This window comes from Wyeomyia smithii, chromosome 2 (genome assembly GCF_029784165.1).
Source record: "Wyeomyia smithii strain HCP4-BCI-WySm-NY-G18 chromosome 2, ASM2978416v1, whole genome shotgun sequence".
NCBI classification, from domain to species: domain Eukaryota; kingdom Metazoa; phylum Arthropoda; class Insecta; order Diptera; family Culicidae; genus Wyeomyia; species Wyeomyia smithii.
The window spans coordinates 17230751-17253900 of NC_073695.1; the positions used below are offsets into that span (position 1 = coordinate 17230751).

At 42.6% G+C, this 23150-nt stretch overlaps 1 protein-coding gene across 9 annotated transcripts in view; it reads right to left on the bottom strand.

The window, feature by feature from the left end:
* Nucleotides 1–5455: 5455 nt before the first annotated feature.
* The window catches only part of LOC129720677 (arginine-glutamic acid dipeptide repeats protein), a 99134-nt gene continuing 81439 nt past the window's right edge, over nt 5456–23150 (bottom strand). The window contains exons 4-18 of one of the 9 annotated variants that reach the window (XM_055672227.1): nt 19834–20142; nt 16443–16664; nt 16186–16365; nt 15401–16120; nt 13880–15332; nt 11599–13792; nt 11105–11530; nt 10733–10786; nt 10039–10134; nt 9899–9975; nt 9394–9437; nt 9179–9290; nt 8169–8260; nt 7867–7931; nt 5456–7513 (exon numbers count right to left, since the gene is read on the bottom strand). In XM_055672227.1, coding sequence (XP_055528202.1) covers nt 7450–7513; nt 7867–7931; nt 8169–8260; nt 9179–9290; nt 9394–9437; nt 9899–9975; nt 10039–10134; nt 10733–10786; nt 11105–11530; nt 11599–13792; nt 13880–15332; nt 15401–16120; nt 16186–16365; nt 16443–16664; nt 19834–19899 — 5865 coding nt within the window. In that variant the 5' untranslated portion in view covers nt 19900–20142 and the 3' untranslated portion in view covers nt 5456–7449. Of the gene's footprint in view, nt 7514–7866; nt 7932–8168; nt 8261–9178; nt 9291–9393; nt 9438–9898; nt 9976–10038; nt 10135–10732; nt 10787–11104; nt 11531–11598; nt 15333–15400; nt 16121–16185; nt 16366–16442; nt 16665–19833; nt 20143–23150 lie in introns of all 9 variants that reach the window. The other 8 variants (XM_055672222.1, XM_055672221.1, XM_055672225.1 and 5 more) reach the window with 8 other exon arrangements.

The following is a 23150-nucleotide window of genomic DNA, read 5'->3' on the forward strand; positions in this document are numbered from 1 at the left end:
ATCCAGGCGGGGCTTGCCGAAGCATAACTTCAGCCCGGTTATGTACTTGACGTCCGCTCCAATGTACGTCTCGTCATCCATTACGATGCAATTTCGGCTGAACCAATCACTCGTGGTACAGTTTTCTAGAGTGCGATGAGCCCACCGTATCCTGTTTATCGGTTCGGTTAGGTGCCTTCCTTTCATTGAAGACATAAGGTCCGCTTCATTGTCTGCTGGACAATCCAGGCAAAAGAATTGACCTTCTTGGCCACGTCCTGAATGAAAAGGTTTGGATTGCGCTTGAAGTAATTCCTCATCTTGCTTGCCTCTACGAACTCTTATTAAAAATTTTATCACACGGAACACGGTCGAATGGTCGTCGGTTCCTGACTGTTTCAGGATCCACCAGTTCCATAAATTTTGCTTGATAACCACTTGGTTGGCGAATGGTTGGACACGTGTCACTTGAGATCCTATTGGGGTCACTCACCTCTATCCAGCAACTCCTATACCAACCTCCACGTGGTGCCGACCGGGATACGAGTAACCTTAGCGGAGATCGGGTAACCTACCCCGGTGGAAACTTTGGTCGTATGCTAACTGGAAAGGGGGAACGTACGCGGCTGTTTCCCCATGTTAGGGGCGGCGTACAACAGCGTCTGATCCGGAGCGGGCGGCTGAATCATGAAACGCGTTGTCTCACCAGCTATATCGAAGACGGCAGCCCCGTCGCGAGACTAACTAGGTATCGCAGCCCTAGTAAGGCAGCATACCGAATATTAAAAACCACGAACAATCCAGATATAAATACGGAACGGAATAATCGGCATGGACCTAGGCGAATGAAAAAGGACAACGATTATTGGAAACTCGGCACTTGGAATGTGAGGACTCTACTCGAACCGGCACGCGCAAGTATCCTGGCTAGAGAGCTGTGGAAGGTGAATGTGGAGGTTGCAGCTATCTAAGAGGTGCGGTGGCCGAAATCGGGAGAACACGAATTCCGAGCAGTAGATCCTATTACGGACACTTCATTCAAGTACCACATCTACTATAGCGGCGGCGTGAAAGCAGAAAGAGGAGTCGGTTTCGTGCTAATTGGAAAACAGATGAAGCGTGTCATTAGATTGAGGCCGATCAGTGACCGTATATGCGTGTTGAGAACAAAGGGCAAATTCTCCAACTACAGCCTAATAAATGTGTACGCACCGACCAACGAGAAACCCGATGACGAAAAGGAGGAGTTCTATGAGCTCCTGGAAAAGACATACAATGAGTGCCCAGGACACGACATAAAGATTGTCATCGGAGATGCAAATGCACAGGTCGGGCAGGAAGACTTCTTCCGCCCCGTAACTGGTAGGGAAAGCTTCCACTCTACTACGAACGACAATGGCCTGAGGCTTGTTAATTTCGCTGCAGCTAGGGGGATGGCTATCTGTAGCACTTATTTTGCACGCCAGAACATACGTAAGCACACCTTGATGCTCTCCCGAATGGAGAGCTTTGCTCTCAAATTGACCACGTTCTGATTGATGGACGGCACTTTTCAGACGTTACAGACGTGAGGTCGATCAGAGGACCGAACGTTGACTCGGATTACTATCTCGTAGTAGCCAAAATCCGCGCCCGGCTGTCCAACGTGCTGAAATCCAAGGCAACGAGGAGGATGCAGTTGAACATCCAGCGGCTAGCAACTGAAGGAGTGGCTGCAGAGTACTCGCAGAAGGTTGATGAACGGATTGAGGAAATAGTTAAAGGGGACCTGAATGAACAGTGGAGGCACATCCACAGTTCGATCAGCACTACAGCGCGAGAAGTGTTGAGTACAACTGCGACAGCTGCGTCCAGTGAGTGGTTTGACGCTGAGTGCCAGCGAGTGACGGAGGAGGAGAACCGCGCCAGGGGTCACATGTTGGCCACGGCTGTGACTCGTCAGAGCATGGGTAGATATCGAGATGCTAGAGTCGCTGAAAAGAGACTCCATCGCCGGAAGAAACTACAGCATTGGGAGCGTATTCTAGCGGAGGCGGAAGGTTGCTTCTCTAGGCACGATACGAGGAGCTTCTACAAGAAGGTCAACGGAATCAGGAACCGAAACGTGTCAGCCCCTGTTATGTGCAACGATAGGGAGGGGAACCTGATAACCGATAAAACAGAGGTGGCCAGGCGTTGGAAGGAACACTTCAGTGTGCTGTTGAACGGTGAGGGAAACAGTGGAGTCGAGAGGAGCAGGATGACGATTGAGAACGATGGTCAAGCTGTGGATCCACCATCCATGGACGAGGTGAAGAAAGCAGTGAAAGAGCTGAGAAACTGCAAGGCAGCCGGAAAGGACGGCATTCCCGCCGAACTCTTCAAAGTCGGGAGCGAACAGCTGTATCGTGCCATCCATCGGATCATGCTGAGAGTGTGGTCTGATGAAGAATTGCCCTCGGACTGGTTGGAGGGTCTCATATGCCCGATCTTCAAAAAAGGTCATCGCCTGGACTGTAGCAATTATCGGGGCATAGCTCTTCTCAATGCCGTGTACAAAATTCTCTCCCGCATCCTGTTCCACAGACTTAGGCCGTTGCAGGAGACCTTTGTTGGCGAGTACCAATGCGGTTTTCGAGGGGGACGCTCCACGACGGACCAAATGTTTACCTTGGGACAAATCCTCGATAAATTTCGAGAATTCAACTTGCAGACGCACCATCTGTTCATAGACTTCTGGGCAGCGTACGATTCAGTTAAGAGAAATGAGTTATGGCAGATCCACCAGTTCCATAAATTAGGCTGATACGTGCCACCCTTGAAGGTTCTACATCAAGCGTCAGGATAGCCGGTGAGATATCGGACTCTTTCGTGACGTTAGATGGTTTGAAGCAGGGTGACGGGCTGTCGAACTTATTGTTCAACATCGCATTGGAAGGTGCTATACGAAGGGCTGGTGTGATTCGCGAATTGAAGTTTTTTTTTGTCATTGGGACGCTAAAAAAAAAGTTTCAAGGTCAAATATCCACATACATTTTCCATATGGTTGGCTTATTTCCCTAACGTGAACATCAAAAAGGTTAACGAAAACGTTTGCAATAAACGTGTGCGATCATTGGCTAACTATGCAAACTAATCGGCATCGTATTTGAACAGAACTTTAGGTGACATTACCTGTGGTACAGTGAAAAACCTACAAGTCTGTCCAGAAAATGCAGATCACCATTGGAATTGCAGCTTTCTGGCAGTGGAAATGATACATGGTTGTTCATAAGCCAGTAAAATGACCCAGCGCAAAAGCAGGGTGGCGACTCAATTTCCAAATATAAATTCCCTGATTTTCCATGATGTTTCAATTTTTTTTCCCTGACTATTTAAATTTGTTTTGAACTGATTCAGTGTGCGACTATCACAAATTTCCGCACCCAAATCAACAAACTAAAATGATCAGACTTAAACTGGTTCACACCAGTAATTAACAGTTTAGCTTCGCATTTACTAACTTGACTCTTGAATAAAAAATATTTTTTGTTGAGAAACGCATTCAGTTTGATAACATTGAAAATAAAGATTACACTGATTCACAAAAGTGAAATAAAGTTGTCCTGAAGCTCAAATAAGTGCCCTCAAAACAGTACAGCTTATGAACCATTTTTGTCCATTTGGTGCCTCCGGTGAATGTGAAGTGCGTCAAACGGCCGGAGAGTAATTGCTCGCCACGTTCATCCTTTTTCGTTTATTTACGGAAAATTCACAAACGGAAATGGTGGGAAACTTATAGGTTCGTTGCTTATCTCTCCTTTGGAAAAAACAAACGCTATCGCTGAGCATTTGATACCCCACACAACCTTGGAAATAACATTCAAAGCCTAGTCGAACATCTGGTTTCGCAAACCCCTTGCCCTTGATGAAAGGTCCTGTACAGTGCCAGAGGACTATCGTATAAACATAAACCAGGTTCGGTCGACTGTCAAGAACTCCAAAAATATGAAAGCTCCCGGATTAGATGGAATATTTAACCTCACTCTCAAAAACTAAGTGATAAACGCTATTTTTTTAACTGGCATATTCAACAAGCGTCTGGAACTGCATTATTTCCCATTAATATGGCAAGGTATCAAAGTCATACTATTCCTTAAACCCGGAAAAGACCCTATATCTCCTACTAGCTACAAGCCCATAAGTCTGTTATCGTCCTTACGCCAAATATTCGAGAGGCTGTTGCTCTTGGAGGCTATTATTTCACTACTTGCGCTTGACGGCCGCATATTTCGTAGTTGCTCCTCCGTGACGGATCTGAGCTAGTAAAGTTGCACAGAGAGCCAAGTACTGGCAACTTGGGATTGGTTTACCCCATAACGGCGCCGGCCACGTCTTTACGGTCGTTAGGGTGGGGAAGGAGACTGTAGGAAAGATGTTGTAGCAGTCGTTGTTGTCGGAGACGGAGTTTTTTCTGCATCTCCACGACTGTGACGTAAAGGGAGGGTTGCATCACCGTGGTAAGTGACAGAGTCGAACGATGTTGCGTGCGAAGTTAAGCCATTCCGAAGCCGAACGACGAGTATTTTTTGTGTTAAACGCCGCGAATCTATGCTCAAAGCTTAAAAAAGTATTTGCCTATTACCAGATTATTAACAGTATTTATCGACCGAACGACACCTATTCCGATTTACGCTTTTATAAAAGCAACCTGTGAAGTCTGTGTATGAAGGTCGAGTTCTGAATCGGAATGTATTTCCAAGGCTTTGCTTTTTCGTTTTGTTGGCCATGCTTCCAGCTCCCCCTCAGGTCATTCCACTACTCACTAGTTACTAAGGGTGAAAAACATTTAAAAAAGAAGCGTGTCCAAGTCTATAGATGCGACGCTGTTAGATGTTGGGAAAGCGTTTGATAATATTGACGTAAAGCCACAAGCCTTGCAGTTTCAATGTCTCTGACTACCTGAAAAAATAATAAGAAACTACCTCCACGAAAGATCATACCAAATTTCATTACACGGAGACCTGTCCGTAGCATCTCGCATATCAACTGGAGTACCTGATTGCAATACGAATTGGTTCCGCATTCGAGCCAAACTTTTATAGAAAAGACTAGTTCGCTGCGACAAATTAGCATACCTCTTATATTATGCAAAAAATATGCCAAAATAATAGTTTCTTCTTTAAATTAAACAAACGACTGAAATGATTTAGATCAGTATAGTAAAAAAGAATCCACATTATTTGCTACGAAATGCTTTCAAAGGTCACGATCGCTCTTTAACAACAGACAACTGACGAAGAATGGTTTTAAGCGTCAGAAAAAGATACAAAAAAGATAATACATCAAACTCATACCCCCAGTAGAAGGTCTGCTGGGATTAGTAACAACTATTACGAGTTTGATCTTGAATAATTTAAGCCTGAGCTAGCTAGTATACAACAAATTTCTCAGCTAAATACATCTGATTTGAGAACAGATTCTTCAAAACAAGAGTCCTACAGTTCCTTCTATCGTGTTTATTATTTCGTTTACTCGTATATTTTTATCATCACTATTTTTATATTTCCACTTGAATTGTGTTTTCCAGTAATATAGTTTTATCAATATAATTACTATTCAATAATTAAATATGTTTGCTTTAATATAAGATCAATTATTCTGTTTGCCCTTCTCTATTCACTATATAATTGTTTTATCCGTTACTTAGTCATCAATAATATACCACCGTTATTTATATTGTTATTCTTTTTGCTTTTTTCTTTCTCGCAATCTTTCTCTTGTACACAAAAGAATTTGTCGGAACATCATTATGTTCAATAAACGCACATTTGTCATTCAAAAATGTACCCTTATAATCTGACTCTGTCGAATGGGATTGGCCTTGTCGTCGAAAGCTTTTACCCTTGCTCTATTTTAATGTTTTACAGTTGCGCTTCACTTTAATTAGATTTCATCCGATTAGATGGAAAATTCATAATTTGAACTCAAACAAACAGAGTTCAGGCAACGTTGCGTTACTAGTTGATTTCTAAATAGCACTAATTATTAAAAAAATGAAACTGTGGAATTCTACTAAGCTGGCTAGAAACAATCTAATATAGCAGGAAAACGAAAAAAAAGGACTAAGAGGTACTCTCGAAATACGTCAGTTCCGCGTGACTTATAAAAAATGCATCCGATTATATTTAAAAGTGGTGAAGAAGATTTAATAAGTACCGTGGTAGTTCTGGTTCCGCCCATTCTGCACCTTTCATAATGTTTGAAATACTCGGAATTCACTAGAAAGCTCCGGAAGGTGACCAGAAAGCTTACTCACAAATCTCATTTGATTTATCCTGTCCTGCTCACAGATCCAAAAACTAAACAACTGAAATAAACTAAAATTCATCCTACTGTACACAATCGCTTATTTAGTGGCTTCGACGTACGAATATAGACATTCAGAAGTTTCGAAATTTGTCTCTTAAATTTAGAAGCAAAACTCTAGATTATACTTTTTTCCCTTTAATAGTATGTGCAGCCGCCAGTTAGGGTGGTTTCCGCGAAAGCTGCGCGAAAATGGCAGTACACGAAACGACGGTCAAAACCATACTACACCGAAAGCCGAGAGCGAATCAATCCCGACCCTGGCAGCCGGTCTCGTGGAGAAAGACTTGTTTGTTAAAGTCGGCTTTATAAATATAAAATATATATATATACGAATCTACTTACTAGCTACCACTTTTTATACAATTATATAAATGATTTTTTGTTTGCTTACTATTTAGCTTCTCACGTAAATGGTTTTAAACATGTGTTTTTGTTTAGTTTGTATTATTCAATGGTAATTTTCTACAGTAAAGTTGTCATAATTATTCTTTGATTTAGATTCACCGTTCTTTTTGTGTGCGGTAGACCCAGTTCAAACGATTTTTTTTTTGCACTTATGTATCAAATCGAAATATGATTAGTTGTACTGTCATACTGAAACATTACAGCCGGATTACATTGGACCTGGAGGACAATGTTACTCAACGTGCACAACATGCCTAACATAGGTTCCTCCATTGATTGAACATAATACCGGAGTATCCTCTCAATAGAGTAAACCAGAACGAATGCCCAAAAAAGATTTCATAAATTAACTTTGTATTATTGGAAAAAAAAATAAATTAAAAAAATTTAATCAGGTCTTCCAAGCAAATATTTGGAGACAATATATGCTCATTAGTAACTTTTCAAACATTACGAAATAAATAAAACCAAACATAAGATAACAGCTGTCGTCGCACACGGTCATAATTCCCTGCTGCTGATTTGCGTTTATCGTCACGCACTAAGCTTCCAACCCCTAACTGGTATTTGTTCAAAATATTTACAAGAACACGCACGCATATTGTTCTATCTGACAAACGCACACACATATACAACAATAATATCCAATTTCTTACTAGCTCTACCTGTCTCTCTCTCTCTCTCACTTTTTCTCACTATGTTCACTTGCTACTGTGTTTCACACAAACGGGATTCTCAATGTTTACCGCCACGTGCCGCTTCTTCCAGGGCTCTTACTTTCATTTCTCTCTCGTGTTGTCTAAAAATTGCATTCAAGGAATATTAGCAAAAGTACTTTGAACAAAAGACTCTTTAAAAAAAACTATTTTTGCTTCATTTACTTTGCATCCACGAATCGCAATAAAAGTTAAATTAAAACAGAAAATGATAGTAATAGACGTTGGATGCAAACGCTACTGGAGAAAGGATCGAACTTGAACACTCATACACAAAATATAAAATGAAAGCTGAATGCTCAAGATGGGTGTTTAGTTTCATTACCAGCAGGAATTACCAGCAGGAATCAACTCATTGGTAGTGTAACCGCACACTTCTCTGAGACTGACAACCGACTAACGAATGTAAGTACGTAATGATTAAAGAATTCAATACCTAAGGTACTGCTCATGCAGCGAGTGGGCACGGTCTAATGCACTTTGACGCTGGAACTCAGCGGCCTGCTCGAGTGATCGCGATTGTGGTTATTGTTGTAGCAGAAGTGACAGTAGTTGCAGACGTTGTTGTTGTGGTAGTAGTAGTAGTAGTTGTTGTTGTTGTTGTTGTTGGAGAGAGATAGATAGAAAATGGGGTTTTGCTCAGTAATCACCATGATGAGATGGATATTGGATGTGTGGTTCATGTGTTGGGTTGATTTCGGCTCGGCATCACTACTGCGGCCATCCCGGGAACCTTACCTGTAGCGGATCATAGGACATGCGCAAAAGGACTTCCGAGTGGGGATCTCTCGGCATCAGGATATTCGGCCGCGGATACGGAGGTACGTTTGCTAGAAGAAGGAAAGATTTTCGTTTTGTTCGATTCGTTCGACATTTGGCGATTAGATGATGAAATAGAAAAAAGAAAAGAACAAACAAATACAAATTGATTACGCAGTTGAAGCAAACATGAGTGAGAAAGCAATTTGCTGTTATCTTTAGTTCTACCAAGAGGAATGATTAATCTGGAATTATGATACCTATTATAAAGTATGTCAGCGGTATTTAAACATTGACCGGAAAATTACTTTTAACAAAAATACACGCTCAAATGGAAAGATACCGTTTCTCAGCAGTCGTCGAACGTTGTCAAAGTAACGATGAAGAGATGTATGAAACATGATGCATGAAATGTGTGAAACCCTATGAGCGATTCATTAAAGCAATCTATTTCAATTCCACATTATTTCGAATCACAGTTTCAATACTACAAACATAGATTTTAGTTCGGTTTTGTTTAGCCCCATCTCATGTGTAATAAAGAATATGGGATTTTCATATTTATCATTACCGGAATCCGTTGCTGAGTTCAACAATTTACTAGAACTCACTAGAACCCTTGGCAACTAAATAAACTGAACTAAATCAACCCACGTCTTAGAGACAAAACTTGTACACAGAAAAGAATCACATTTTTCTACGGCAAAGTTTTCCATTCGTCTTAATTAAGATAATGTAAATGCTCGATGAAAATATTATGATACGATACAAACACAAACGATGTTTGAAGTGAAAATGTTTGAAAGATTGGATAAGTTGCTCATCGCGGAAATGCTTGTTTTGATTCGAAGGAAGAAGAATAATTAAGAAGTCAACTGTTAAAGTGTGTAATTCCAATGTAAAAGAACACAGATTGCGGTGGAAGTAGTGGTGGTGGTGGTGGTGTGATAGTACCGAGAAAAGGTAAAATTTCTTGAATACAAACTCACGTGGTAGTTGGAAACCGGCCGCTGCCGCTGCCGCCGCCGTGTCTTGCTGCTGTTGCGAGTGCAAATGCAAATGCGTATGGGAGTGAGCGTGGTATTCACCAGCCAATCGCAACTGTAACAAGTGAGCAGACGATAACCACATACAAAAAATAGTACACACTAGGAGCGGGCACGGGTGGAAAGTTTGCTGAGAGGTAATGTTTGCTGATACGTACCATTGGATCGGCCGGATCTAGCCCAATAGGAATTGGCGGCAAGCCTGATTGATTTAATTATATTTGTTTTTGTTTGAAGTGAGTGAGCATTTCATGATCGCCACAATCCATGGAAGCGCACACCTCGTAGAAGCAAGCCACGTCAGGCGACAACAACCGGGTGCGGTGTGTGGGGATTTTCATGGAAATATTTTCATTGGTTTATCAGAAGTAGACCCCACCATTTTATTCATGCAAGTATATCCCGCCGACATCGGGCATTGCCATGTCGTCGATCGATATCAGTTTAGTCAGAAGGATCATTTAAAATCATGTTCGAATTAAGGTATTTTTTAATGTCAGAAACGGCATTTATGATGAGGCGTGTGTTTTTATCAAGTGTGTTTGCATGTTTCGGCAGGTACCACATAGAAGTAAAGATTATGATGTTGGCAAAACATCAGAAAGAGAGGATGAGAGAAAATAACAAGTTACGGAATAAAACTAAAAGGTATGATCGCATTACCTATTCGTTCGCGCTCCAGCTGTGCCAGGGCGGCTGGATTTCCGTACAATGCTGGAAACTGTGACGGGTGCATGCCCCTAAAATAGTAAAAAATGGTTAGTAAATAACTGCAATAGCTGTGGCAGTAGAGACGCGCATACCTCATCCTATAGTACTCCATCCAGTGAGGTTCCAATCGAGATGGACCCATGCCTTGCTGATTCTTGAGATCGTCAAACTCCCTAAAAAAGATGTCCCTGTTAATCGTAGAAGATCGGCAAAAGTTGATCAATATAATTTTTGAAACAATTATATACGTTACTATTTTTTGATAACAGGAATTGTAACTCAAACAAGCTTCTAATAAACTATGGCATATGTGAACTTATATAACTAATGAATTGATATACACATTTAGTTTTTATGTGGTTTGTTTGGAGTAATGGGTTTTAAACGGGTATGATCGTGTTCCAATTAAAAAAAGCTTTTAAGCGCACTTGAAAAAAAATGTTACAAATGGTCGGTATAAAAAACGAATTAGTAATAAGCATTCCAACTGCAAATAATTTTCAAAAAAGATTTTTCATAATATTTTTCAAAAATATTTCAATTCCTGAATACCTTCACCGATCATTGCAGTTGGCATGCTCACACTTGTAACCAGGCTAACAGCCCACTCTGCTGCCGAATGAAACCAAATGCTGTACAGATAATTCAAATGACTTTATTGTAATGAAGAAATAAAAAAAAATGAAATGAAGCAACACAGACGCATAAAGAGCATGTCGAACAAAATGTTATCTTAAAATGGGAGGATAATAATAGCGAGAGGAAAAACTAGGAACTTTGCTGTACCTTTCTCTATTGTAAAGTGGATGATATGGTGATGGTACCATCGTTTCCACCGGACTACAAATAAACCGTGAGACGAAAATAAAAAAAAAGAAAACAGAATAATCACACACGATTCGATATAAGCACGCAGCACATAGTTCTTATCATCCAGCAAATCCGAAGGTTATGACGTTTTACGAATACGTAATTAGGATAGAAAGTACAGAGGAATGGAAAGAGCAGAAAACTATACAAGATACTGTTTCTCTCTCTTCGGTAGCTCTCGAAAAGTGACAATCGTATAATGAAGCAATTCTAGCAGGTAGATATGTTTCGCATTCGTTCAAAATCACGAGACAGACATCAAATATTGGAAGCATTGAGCGGACGTACCTGAAACCGACGTGTGGCCTGGCATATTCCGATAGCTGGCGCAAAGCGGGCGTATCTGGGTATGGTTTAATATCTGGTTTCATCTGCGGTTGCTGCGATGAGGGATGCGACGGATGGCCAAGGGGAACACCCATGCCACCAGGTCCACCGGGCGGTTTCCCGTGTTGTTGCTGTTGGGCTGCCTGCGCTGCAGCAACTGCTGCTTGTTGTTGTTGATGCTGCTGTTGGTGTTGCTGTTGCTGAGCTTGGGCTGCTTGTTGCTGCTGTTGCTGAGCTTGCTGAGCCTTCCGCTCCCGTTCCTTTTCAGCTAGCTTGCGATCACGATCCTCCCGTTTGCGAGCTAGTTTCGAGTCAGGTGTAGGTTTGAACTCCAAGTCCGTACGACAGCATGAGTTGTAATCTCCACGATCGCATCGGCGAACAAAACTAAAAAAAAAAAAAGAACAATATCGATTAACAGTTGTTATGACGACACTGCTGCATAGAATACATACATAGCAGATTGTGAACGGTGGCACTCGGTATCGTCCGGTTTCGCTTCAGGGCTAGGCCCTCGATTTACGTCGTGCACTGGGGAAGGCGGTTCCGGATCCGGGTCAATGTCTAGCGTCTCGATATGCACCGGTTCGTTTGGATGCGAATGATGTGGAGGACCATGGTGTCCGGACCCTGGCGGTCCGTGACCTGGATGATGCCCTGGGTGTCCTGGAGGTGGTCCCAGACCTACGCCACCAGCCGCCGCGTGAGCATGCGCTCGTAGTGCGTCCATGTGACTGGTCTTCCCGCTGACTTGCAGTTGGTTTTCAATGAATGGATTGTGAGGACCTGGTGGGTATGGTGATGGATGATGGGGAGCATTCTGGAATGGACTCCCACTAAGCGGTCCACCAGGTGGACACGAATTGCTAGGTGATGGTCCACCAGCGGAACCACTGCTACTTTGGCTATTGCTACTGTTATTATTGTTCGGTCCTCCGACTGAACCAGGTGTTTTCGCACCCGAACCGGAGATCGAAGACGACGAAGACGAATTCTGTGGTGGCTTGGATGAATTGCCCTTGTTTTTATCATGCGCGTTGCCATGAATTTGAGCGTCCTCCGGTCGTGGGGGCGGAATGCTTGTCGGGTGACCATGCAACATCGGATTGTCTAAGGGAGATCCCGCTGGTTTCATGTACGAAAATCCAGGACCGTACGCTGGTCCGTATGGATACGGGGCAAAGAATGGATTGTGGTGATGAGGATTATACAATGAAGGATGAACGAGAGGATATGCTTGTGAGGGATGCATAACTGAGCCAGGCATTCCAGGAATAGGACCAGTCATTTGCAGTGGCAGTGGCATCTGAGGATGTCGCATAACCGGTGGTGAAGCCCCCGGTCGGAAGGGATGATTCGGAGGAGGTGATCGTTGCCCGGATTGACTATACATTTTGCTCAATGGGCTAGAGTTAAACGAGGATGTCGATGCCGACGATGATGGTGGAGGAGTCATGTGCGGTGATTGTTGACGCATAATTTGACGATCACGTTCCGCTGATGCAGCTGCGGCTGCTGCTGCCGCAGAAGATCCGGGTTGGTGGTGACTTAGATGCATCGGACTAGCCCGGCTAAGGCTGGAATTTGCAGAGTTTGCCGGTGAACTGGATCGGTGATGAAGGGAGGACGGAAAACCAGGACCACCAGGTTGTTGTACACTTGGACTGGAACGGCTGAGGCTGGAAGGGGCTGTTGGTGTGGAGGGCGATTGAGCCAATGGACTAGGCTGGTGAAGCGATGTTGGCGGATGGTGACCGGGCGGATTGTTAGATGATACTGAAGGTGATCTTCTTCCGGCACCTGCTACTTCCATCAGGCTACCCAAGGCAGACGGTGTTGGACCTCCGAGAAGGGGAAGCGCACCAGTTGGACCACCCAAACTCGGTGGAAGCAAACCCGCATGACCCAGAGGTCCAGTTAAATGTGCTGGATGATGGGGCGGCAGTTGCATTCCTGGGTGTCCAAGATGAAGTGGAAGAGGATGAGATAACATTCCATGTGAAGGGTGGACACCCTGTAGTAAGGAATTTATGGGAGATGCTCGCGTCGGAGGCATATCTCGCGGATGTGGTTGATCTGCTGAACGCATCGGTGCAGGAGACTGTGATTGGGCCGACGAAGTTGGCGTTGAAGCTGCACTCGATGTAGGTGTGCTTGGTTGAAGACGTGAATTTTCCGATGGAGGTTGAGGTTGACGATGAGAGGAGGACAGATATGGACTGCTCGGTACGTGCGATGGTAAACTGCTATTTGGTAACATGTGAGGTGGTTGCTGCTGTTGGGACTGCATTGTTGAGGAAGGCAGCGGTCCTGGTTGTAATGACGGGTGGGATGAGTGTGACGGTGGAGGTCCTCCAGGTTGCTGTTGTGATCCAAGAGGTCCACCTGGTTGCGAATTTTGCGATAGATGGTTTGGTTGAGACGTCGGCACCGGAGAATTTGACGACCCCAGTAGTCCCGGATGGCTGCCGGACATTAGACCAGGATTTACAATACCTGGATGACCGGAGTAGCCACTAGGAGGCATGCTTAGTGGTGGTCCCGATTGTGGTGACGCTATACTAGCATGTAGTGGCGGTTGAGAGCTGCTATTATTACTGTTGCTTCCCTGGCTATCTTGATTCGGTGTAACTGCCATCCGAGAGGTCGCTGAAACGTCCAATGGATTTTGATCAGCAAGAGGCGAATATGTAGAACTCTTCATGAGATTGTCGGCCGAAAAACTACTCTTCATACCTGACATCGATTCCGGTGGTAGATACTTAAGGTCCTGGGGTTGCTGTTGCTGAGAGCTCGAAGGTTGGCCATGCGAAGATGAACCTTGGTGGGAATGTGGTTGATTTCCATGCATACCAAATGGTGGTGGTGGCCCCTGGTACTTTCCCATCTGATCAAATTTCATCATTCCGCTAGGGTCATACTGTTGTCGCAACATGCCTAACTGATCCGGATAGTGACTCTTTGGCATCAGTGGCAAACCTTGCGGTGCCCCATTGTCAGATGCCGGAGACTGAGCATACTTATTTCGTTCATCCACTGGGGGATATTTCATGTTTAAGCCCATTAAATCTTGTGAATAGCTTTTGGATAACTGACCATCTTGAGGTCCTCCTTGACTGGAGTTCGGATGTCCCGGTTGTGGTGCTATCTTCATCGATAATGCGCTATCCTGTGGGGGATACTTTCCTGGTTCCATGAATCGTTTCATATCGTACTCTAATGGTTCTTCTTGTCCATACTTCATCACATTTTCCGCTGATTGATTTTGACTGTACTTTAATTCTCCATACTTCATCCCATCATCGGTTGGTCCATACTTGATATGACTCTCATATGCTGGTTTCAACGCCAGATTCTCCGGATCGTATTTCCCATCTGAGGGAGCATCTCCATGAGTAGGTTCTGGATCCCTCATTAGTTTTGCTTCCGATTTGACTTCGATCTTTAGCTTTAGATCCTGCGGCTGTTCGATGATTGGCTGTTGTGTTTCCGGTAGCTCTTCGCCTGGTTCCTTTTTTATAAACACGTCTTTCGTGTTAAATTCGGTAGGCAAAGCAGTTCCACTTTGTGCATTTATTTCTTGCTTCATGTTTGCAAGCTTAGAGAGCATCTCCTGTTCATTGGGAGCTTGTCCAGGCACGGTAGGAATTAGTCCAGTGGCGACAGCCAACTGGCATGGTTCAGCAGGTGAACTATTTTGGGCTGGAGGAGATGAATCGGATGCTTTTTCTGGTGGTTCCTCAATGCCAGTATTTGGAATAGCAGCCATTGCATCTTCCGGTGTGGGTACCGTTGCCGGAGCAGGCGTTGCTACCGGCGTTGTTGTTGCTGTGGAAGGTGGAGTGATGTCCTCTGTTTCAGGTAGCTTGGCCGCATCAGCTGCAGTCGGTAAGGCAGCTGTGACTGCCGCTGCAACTGCTGTGACTGTACCATCTTCATCCTTGTCTTCCCCAGTCTTGGTAATTGATGACGCAGGATTACTACTTTCGGGAGATTCAGTTGCCATCGGTTCGGCAGTCGGACCCAGCGAAAGGGGATCCTTTTCCTCCTCCTTAGAGGAAGGTGCAGTTGGCGTTGCCGCAGCTGCGCTAACATTGATGCTAACTTCCGTGGCAGCTTCGCTGTTGGATTCTGCTTCATCCAACACTGACCCAGGCCGACTGTCGGTAGTGAAGCTTTCGGTTGGGCTCTGTAAAATCAAAAGAAAAAAGATATTTCTAACATATAACACATTCAAACGCAGTTTAATTGACTTACATCCGATCGCTTCCGCTTTTGACTGTCTTTATCATCGCTTCCGTCCGGATCCAACTCATTGGCTCGTTTCTTGCCCTTGCTCGGGGTCTCCGTTCTGCTTTTTCCTTTCTGACCCTTTCCTGAGGATTCCTCTTTTTTGCTCGGTGTTTTAGGACTATCGACTGGCGTTGTTTCAGGTGTTTCCGTTCCACCGCGCTTGGGGCGTTTTCCCCCGGTGGAAGCGTTATTGTTGGCGTTCACTTGTTGCTGTTGTTGCTGCTCCTTCGCAGTCGGTTTCTGGCGAGTTCTCATCCTCGACGGTGAATCCTCACCCGTTTCACCCCCTCCTCCCACTGCTGCTGCTGCCGAAGCCGTGGTTACTCCAGCGGCTGCTGCTGCCGCCGCCGCTGCTGCTGCTGCTGCTATTGCTACGGCAGCCGCTGCGCTTTCCTTAATTGCCTTGGTGGCACTTGAATCACTGTCGCACTCGCTTATATCGTCCTCGGTGACGGAGCTATTCTCCTCCTTGGACACAGGTGATGGCCGCGATGATTCGGTCACGGCCGGTTCCGGAGTTGCTTCTTTTCTGTTACTATTCGGCGGGGTATTGTTACTGCTAGCATTACTGTTGGTACGCGTGTTGCGTCTTCGCAGCGAGCCTGCCCTTCGACGGCGATGCGGCCGATTGTTGTTTGCGCCCGGTGTTTTCTTCCAAAGGTAGTAGAATTCCACTAGTTCGGGCTACGGATAGAGAAGATTGAATTATTAATTAAGTCGAGATTGAAGCATTTTAAAAATTAACACACCGTTGTTCTGTGTGGCAGTAAATCCTTGTGAATGCGAAAAAAGTTCTTCCCAAACTGGCGCAAACCTTTAATAAAACGTTTGGTTTCCTCTTCAGTCCACTTCTTGTCGATTCCCTTCGTTACCGGACACTTCAGTAGGGCCTCTAGCGCCTTTCCGGCGTCATAACCAGAATCGTGTAACTGTGTAACCAAACAAGAGACAACATACCGTAAGCTACTTACTACTACCAGAAGGCGTAGAAATTTGCCACACTTACAACATCAAATGCATTAATCGTAGTATCGTCGCGACTAGCTGCCATACAACCATCCTCCTCGCACATACCCTGAAATGCGGAAATTGAACGGGCAGCGGTCAGGTACATCAACAGATCATTGTCAATGTAGATACCGGGGGTCCATCTAGGTTCCTCTAAGTCGCGATCTTCATCGTCCTCGGAGCGGTAGTTTTCGATTGGTTGATAATCTGGTAACGTTGCCTAAGTTACAGAAAAAAAAAGAAACAGAAATGAATCAAGAATTCGACCAAAAATCACTTCTACATGGTTGGATGCAAAGCGGATGTAGATAGCAAAATAAAAATGATGACAGGAGTGAACTACGAAAATAAATGGAAAACCCAAAGCTAAAAGAATTCAAACATGCGTAACGTTAGTTGAACTAGAAACAATGAAAAGCCACTTTGCATCTTTGAGCTCCTGTTCATGTTTATCAATTTCTGCTCAATATTGGATGAAGAACATTGTCATTTAAATTTTGTTTGAGTGTACACTTTACTAAGCAGAAATAATTTTTGATGAAGGGGCTCATTTTTTGTTCAAAGGTTGGTATGAAAAGGCAGTGCTGTTTATTTATTTATTTTTTGCAAATAGTGTAGTGGAATATATTAGTTACTCAATTTTATGGATGTCATTTAGAAGCAAATTAAAAGCTGCTGGGCATTAAGGGACAAAAATTTAAACAAATGGAATAACTTGAACGAGACATTGCTATTGAGACATGTCATAGAAAATAGTGAACAAAACATGAATTTTTGAACACCTTTGATGCCAAAAAAACACAAATTTCTTCCCTATGCATAAAGAATTGCTTCAACTTACTTGGAACTAGGTTTTTCAATATTTTATGCAAAAGGTGTGAACAAATCAGCAGACTAAATCTTGTGGAAAATTAACCTTCATAATTCAAGTGTAAACAGACCGATATAGACATAGGAAATAAGCTTGTATTTCTAGAAAGTCTCAACCATTTTACTTCATTTGCCAAAGAAAAAATATTAAAAAAAAAATATACAAAAATCGTATGCAGTGCGACCTAATTGGATGAAGATGGTGATGATTAAAATGCTTATAGTGTTAAGAAAATAGATTTTTGAATCTAGCACCTTATACCAAATAGACTGATCGATAGCTAAAGTTAAAAACAACCTGAAATCAGTTTTGGTTTATTGCCTTTTCACACACGGTTTCCAGTTGATCGGAGTTTTGTCCGGGAAAAATCCGAACTCATCAGTTTTGCTGTCAATTTTACTACTCTCGTTGTCAGACATGCATTATCGCAAACTGTACACAACGCGGCGTCAGGTCTAACCAAATAATTCAATTTTATAGCAGATCTCAACACTATGCTTTTATGTTTTTTTCTAAGTCTACAAAATATTAGATAATAAAAATGACTCATTTTCATTCGACACTCAAACGTAAAAATCTCTCCCCGTCGTCCCACGTGCAACACAAAAAAAGTTTGAATTCTATCGTCATCATAAACCCTCACTCAAGTTGCCTTGAACTAATTGAGAACACCGTTAAAATACTTGAAATTTCTTTTCGAATTCTTTATGTGCTTCCCCTGTCACTTCCACTGCTCTCGAATATTCATGCCAGTTGTGCCGTATTCAAAGGTAAGATCGCAAATCGAAAGAAAAAGAAAAAAAACGAACCGAAAAATAATGAACAAATCACTACCTAAAAGCGAACGCGCACAACATCGCCACCCATTTCATTACTTATTGGCTAATTATACACTGTGAAAAATTTGAACTATTTAAAATTAATTACGAAGCTGTTAGCTGACGGGCGGCAAGGAAGGGCACGAGAAACGGTGGCAGCGGAAGGAAGCTACCGAAGACGGTCCGAGATCGAGCGCTTGAAGCAATAAATTTTCGAATGGCAAAACAACAACAAAACGCGTGTTGATACTCGCAACAAAACGGTTCGATGGCATTCGACTGAGCTCGGCACTCTGGCGGTTTGTTTGCTTTCCTCCGTTCACGCATTTGAAGCGTTTTTCAATCACTTCACCGTGGATTACCACCGCAAGTGCAAGTGAACAACGGCCATTCAGAAGGAGATAGTTAGCAGTTTAGCTTCTCTAGTATCCATGTCATGTGAACGTAAAATTAGTTAAGGAAACTGCACACTTCGGTGGAGACATGCTGGAAATCTATGGATGGCAAGAATTGTTTCGAGCACGGTTTATAATGTAAGGTAATGAAATTGCTAACACATGATCGACTTTTTGGTTCATAAATTATGTTTTTTAAATTTATCTCAACAAGTAGCGAGAATGTAACACCGCACATGATATATCACAGTGTTAATTACACGGGAAAATCTCGCAAAGGGTTACTCTTTACCGACCTGAGCTATGTGCCTGCACATGTAAACACTGCAGGAATGTTTGCACCACAATTCCATGATTTATTCATAGCAAGTGACAGTTGAGCATCTTGCTAATGAAGTATCTTTGCGCCTAGCCAACTTGGTTTATAGAAACATCAATTAATATTACTCGCTTCGGCACGTTGGTTGTAAAGAGGAGAAAAAAAAAATACAAAAAGCAGCGAAAGTGTGTTTATGAACAGATGTACAGATATACCAGGCCCAGTCATGTTTTTCTCATCGCACACATTATTGAACGAAAGCGTTGAATAATCGCCTCAGATGAAAGATTAGCGACGAATGGCCGTAGGAACCACAAACAGCGCCGTGCTTGTTATTTATTTATAATTTTTGTTCATTGTGGCTTCCATTTCAATATGTTTGCGTTAAGTTGAAACAATTTATGTGGTTTCTGCGGAAACATTATTCACTCTTCGGTTGGGTAGCATAGCTGGCGCGGTGTGAACGAGTTATGTAGGTATAGTTTGTGTGGCGTGCCCTACAAAATGGGAGTGTGTCCATCATATCGGAAAATTCATTAGATAACGCAGAACAGAAGTTAGAGGAGAGATTTTCACATTATGAAAACTAACTGACAGATTAAAGATTCCTCAAACATACTGGATGAATTCAATCGAAACAAAAACATTTCATTTGCAACACATTAAAATGGAAAAGATACAACATTTTTATCAGTCTTGGCCAATGTATGGTTGGCAATAAATGCTAACTTTTGCTTCCGCTGATCGTGCAATATCAATCAGCTTAGAACGAGAGGCTAAAAAACCGAAAAACTATGCTTCTTTCGAATGAATTCAACCGAAACAACAAAACGCCGGTTTCTTGCCGTGCAACCTAATCATCAATTACAAAAACAACTTCGACATTCGACGCACTCGCACTAGCTTTTGACGAGAATCCAAATCAAGAAAACTCCATTACCGTGTCGTGGCGATTTCAGTTAGTTTTTGAACTTGGGCTTACGTACATAGATATCGTTTACCTGATGGCCGGGACCCACTCTGATTTCTCCCTCGGTTGGCGGTGTGGCCATATTAGCCCCTCAAGATCGAACCTAGCACCCCAGGTGAGACCCCTAACCGTTGGCCGTTGTTGGTGGCCGTTTCGCCGCGCAAGGTCAACAACCGGGGTGGTGATGTTCGCTGCCGGAAGCGCCAGTTCGCTGGAAGCTGACCGTTACGTGCAACACACTAACTAGACGGAAAAGTCTAGCCCTGGACTGATGGGCTTCATTTACGCAACGTTGTTGGTGATAGCGCGATGACGGTGATGACGTCTGAAAATGAAATTAGATTGAAAATGTTTTGATTAGTTGCCAGTTAGGTTAAGGAGCGATGGCATGAAAAATGGATTATTATTGTTATCTGTTGATCACTGTGATGTTAATACATATTGTTGAGCAGTGCTTTTTCCCATCATATGATAGTTCACACAATTTATGGCTTACTTTTTGAACAGCGTTCATTAAATGGAACTTGTAGTGAGTTTGGTTGATAATCGATGATCAATTGACAATCGTGTCACAGAAAAATTTAACATTCTGTTTACATACAAAAATATATACTTCTCCTATAATTAACCAAATAATAAATGACGAGAAATATTATGAGAATACAGAAAATCCCTACCTAGCCGTACTATCGGCACAAATTAAGAAAAAAAATCTGCAACTTCAACGGTTTCCAACCATTTTCTGTGGATCACCCATTAAATCTTGACCTCAATCAACCAATGATATCATATGGCATCATTTTCGGTCCGATCATGGAGAAATCAGGGAAAAAGTTATGATTTAAAAATTATTTTTTTTTTCGAGGAACATATTTTTTTTGAAGACAAAATTGATATCTACAACTTAGCCAAAGATACTATGCCCATCATTCAAACCCTTCTGGATGTAGAAATATTTCCAATTTCCAATAGAGCACTCTATGGGGAATTAAAAATATTAGTTATTACATTTTTACAGTTTTACATTTGTACAGTTAAAGTTGTAGTCATGAGGTTTTTGGGAGCAAGATGTTTCTTCGACACCTGCCCCTCCTCTGGAAAGGGAGGATTCTCATACAAATGAAACACAAATTTCTTATAACTCGAGAACGATGAAGCAAACGGAACCAAATTTAACATGGAAGGCTTTAGGGGACAAGAAATGCTCCCATACAACTGAAACACAAAATTCTGCATAGTTTTAGAACCAATCAGGTAAATGGAACCAAATTTGGAATGTGAGGAATTCAGAGTACTTAAAAATGTTTCCGTGATGATTTGACGTTCCTCACTACTCTGAGAGGCGGGCGGGTATCCACACAAACGAACACCTATTTCAACCTTTTTTGCGGAAACCAGGTTGAAATTGTCAAGATGATGCACAGAAGCGAAAAATTGACCCCAGAGACCATTTTAAATTCTAAGATGGCGACTTCCGGTTTCTAGAAATCAGACTAAATAGGCCGAATACCACCGAATATAGGTATTACCCGAAACAGAATGATACCCAGAGTCCCGTGCTTTCAATGTTCAAAATTGATTGAATAAAGAGAAAAAAAACAGGCGGGATGAAGTTTGCCGGGTCAGCAAGTTCGTGATAAAAACCTTGGTTCTTCATCCACAACTGACAATTCCTTCCCAGAAGATCATTAGGTTCCGCGCATTTATCAGCGAGATAAAATTTTCGAGCGCGTGTTCAGCCACTAGATCTGGCTTAAGTGTCCTGTTCGGTTGCATACAGGCACGGAAAGAACGATATCCTCTTCGTGGATTAATCCTCCGGATATTGTTATTACTATATATTTTTGGTGACATACCGATCTTAGAGTCCTGGATTTACCTTGATTGCCTTTAATACGTTTTAGTTTAGCTGCCGATCGTATTTCCCACTACGACACTTATTCTGATCCATTCCGGGTCACGGTAATCTGTTCTCGGAAACGTTTAAACACATCATACACCGTTGATATGACGAATTTCAGTGGGTTTTCGACGCAAGTGTGCAGAATAATATTTCTTCTTTTGTATTCTATTCAACACAACTCTCTTAGAATTTTCAGTACGGAAAAATTAATAGTTACCAAACAAATACTGCCGGTAACCGCAAGTCAGTCTCTTCTGTAAAATTGTCAATTTTGAGTTAATGTCAGATTTTAGCCTATCTTTGAGAGTATTTTCAAATGTACTGATAAAGAAAAGGGGTTTATTCAACAAAAGTGAAAATCAATACCAAGTCAAATTGTCCTATTATGAAAAGAAACAGCAAATCAGTTCCAGAGGAAGCATAATTGAGTGTCAGTCCCAATTAAAAAAATCATGCGTAATACAATAAAAGGGATGGGGAGTGGAGAAAAGAAGTTTGATATAACTGTTTATAGAACTTCCGGCATACCTCTCAAGGTTCGATTTTATAGGCCATTAAATGAAATCTGTGCTTCTTCCGCTTCTTAGGTTCCTATTTCTCGACCAGAAGCGTCTGAGTTCCAGAATCGATCGTGAACCTGAATCCTGCCATTCTTCGTTATCTAGTTCACGCACTGTAGTCGACATTAATTACAGTTGATTGCCTCTATGGCGTGTGACTTGCACCTCCTCGTTGCAGAGTCCTCTTTTTGTTTTTTTTTTTCTCTTGGTTCGCTTCTTCGTGGATCTATTCGGAAAATCTTCATTCTCGAAAAAAATTCCATCAGAATCCAGGAAACCGTTCCAAAATATCTGCGAAGGTGATGCTCGAGACCCAAACGGATTTTGATCATGTTGACATTTGTTGTCGAATAAACCAACTGCAGTTCTGGCGTCAGTTTCTACTTCCGAATCCTCACCGAATGAGCTTTCATCGGTTCCGTACATAATGAGACTTTCCAACGCCGACTTTATTTTAAACTGTTCCCATGGAACTGGGAAGTGTTGACGGCTTTTCACGGCAACGAATAACAACACGTCAACACGCACTCTTTTCGGTGTGGAATGTAACGACAAGTCAGTCCAACTAAAGGTTTTGAACATGAAATGCATGATTTCAGTGGTTTAAACAACATAATTTGTGTAGGCTAGTATACAAACTATATTATAGCACAATTATCGTCAAAATAGGTCATCTTGAAATGAGGAGAGCTCGAACATTTTCTTCAAAATTAATCAACCTTCCGAAAACCGGAGGTCATCCCGATTCCGAAAATACCCACATTGCAGCGCAGTTAGCTTGGTTTTCGCAGATTTCGAAAAATCTGAAGTTCTAAGCGTCACCCTGGTTTCGAAAATATCAATGTTGGGAGGTCCTTGAACTTGTTTCAC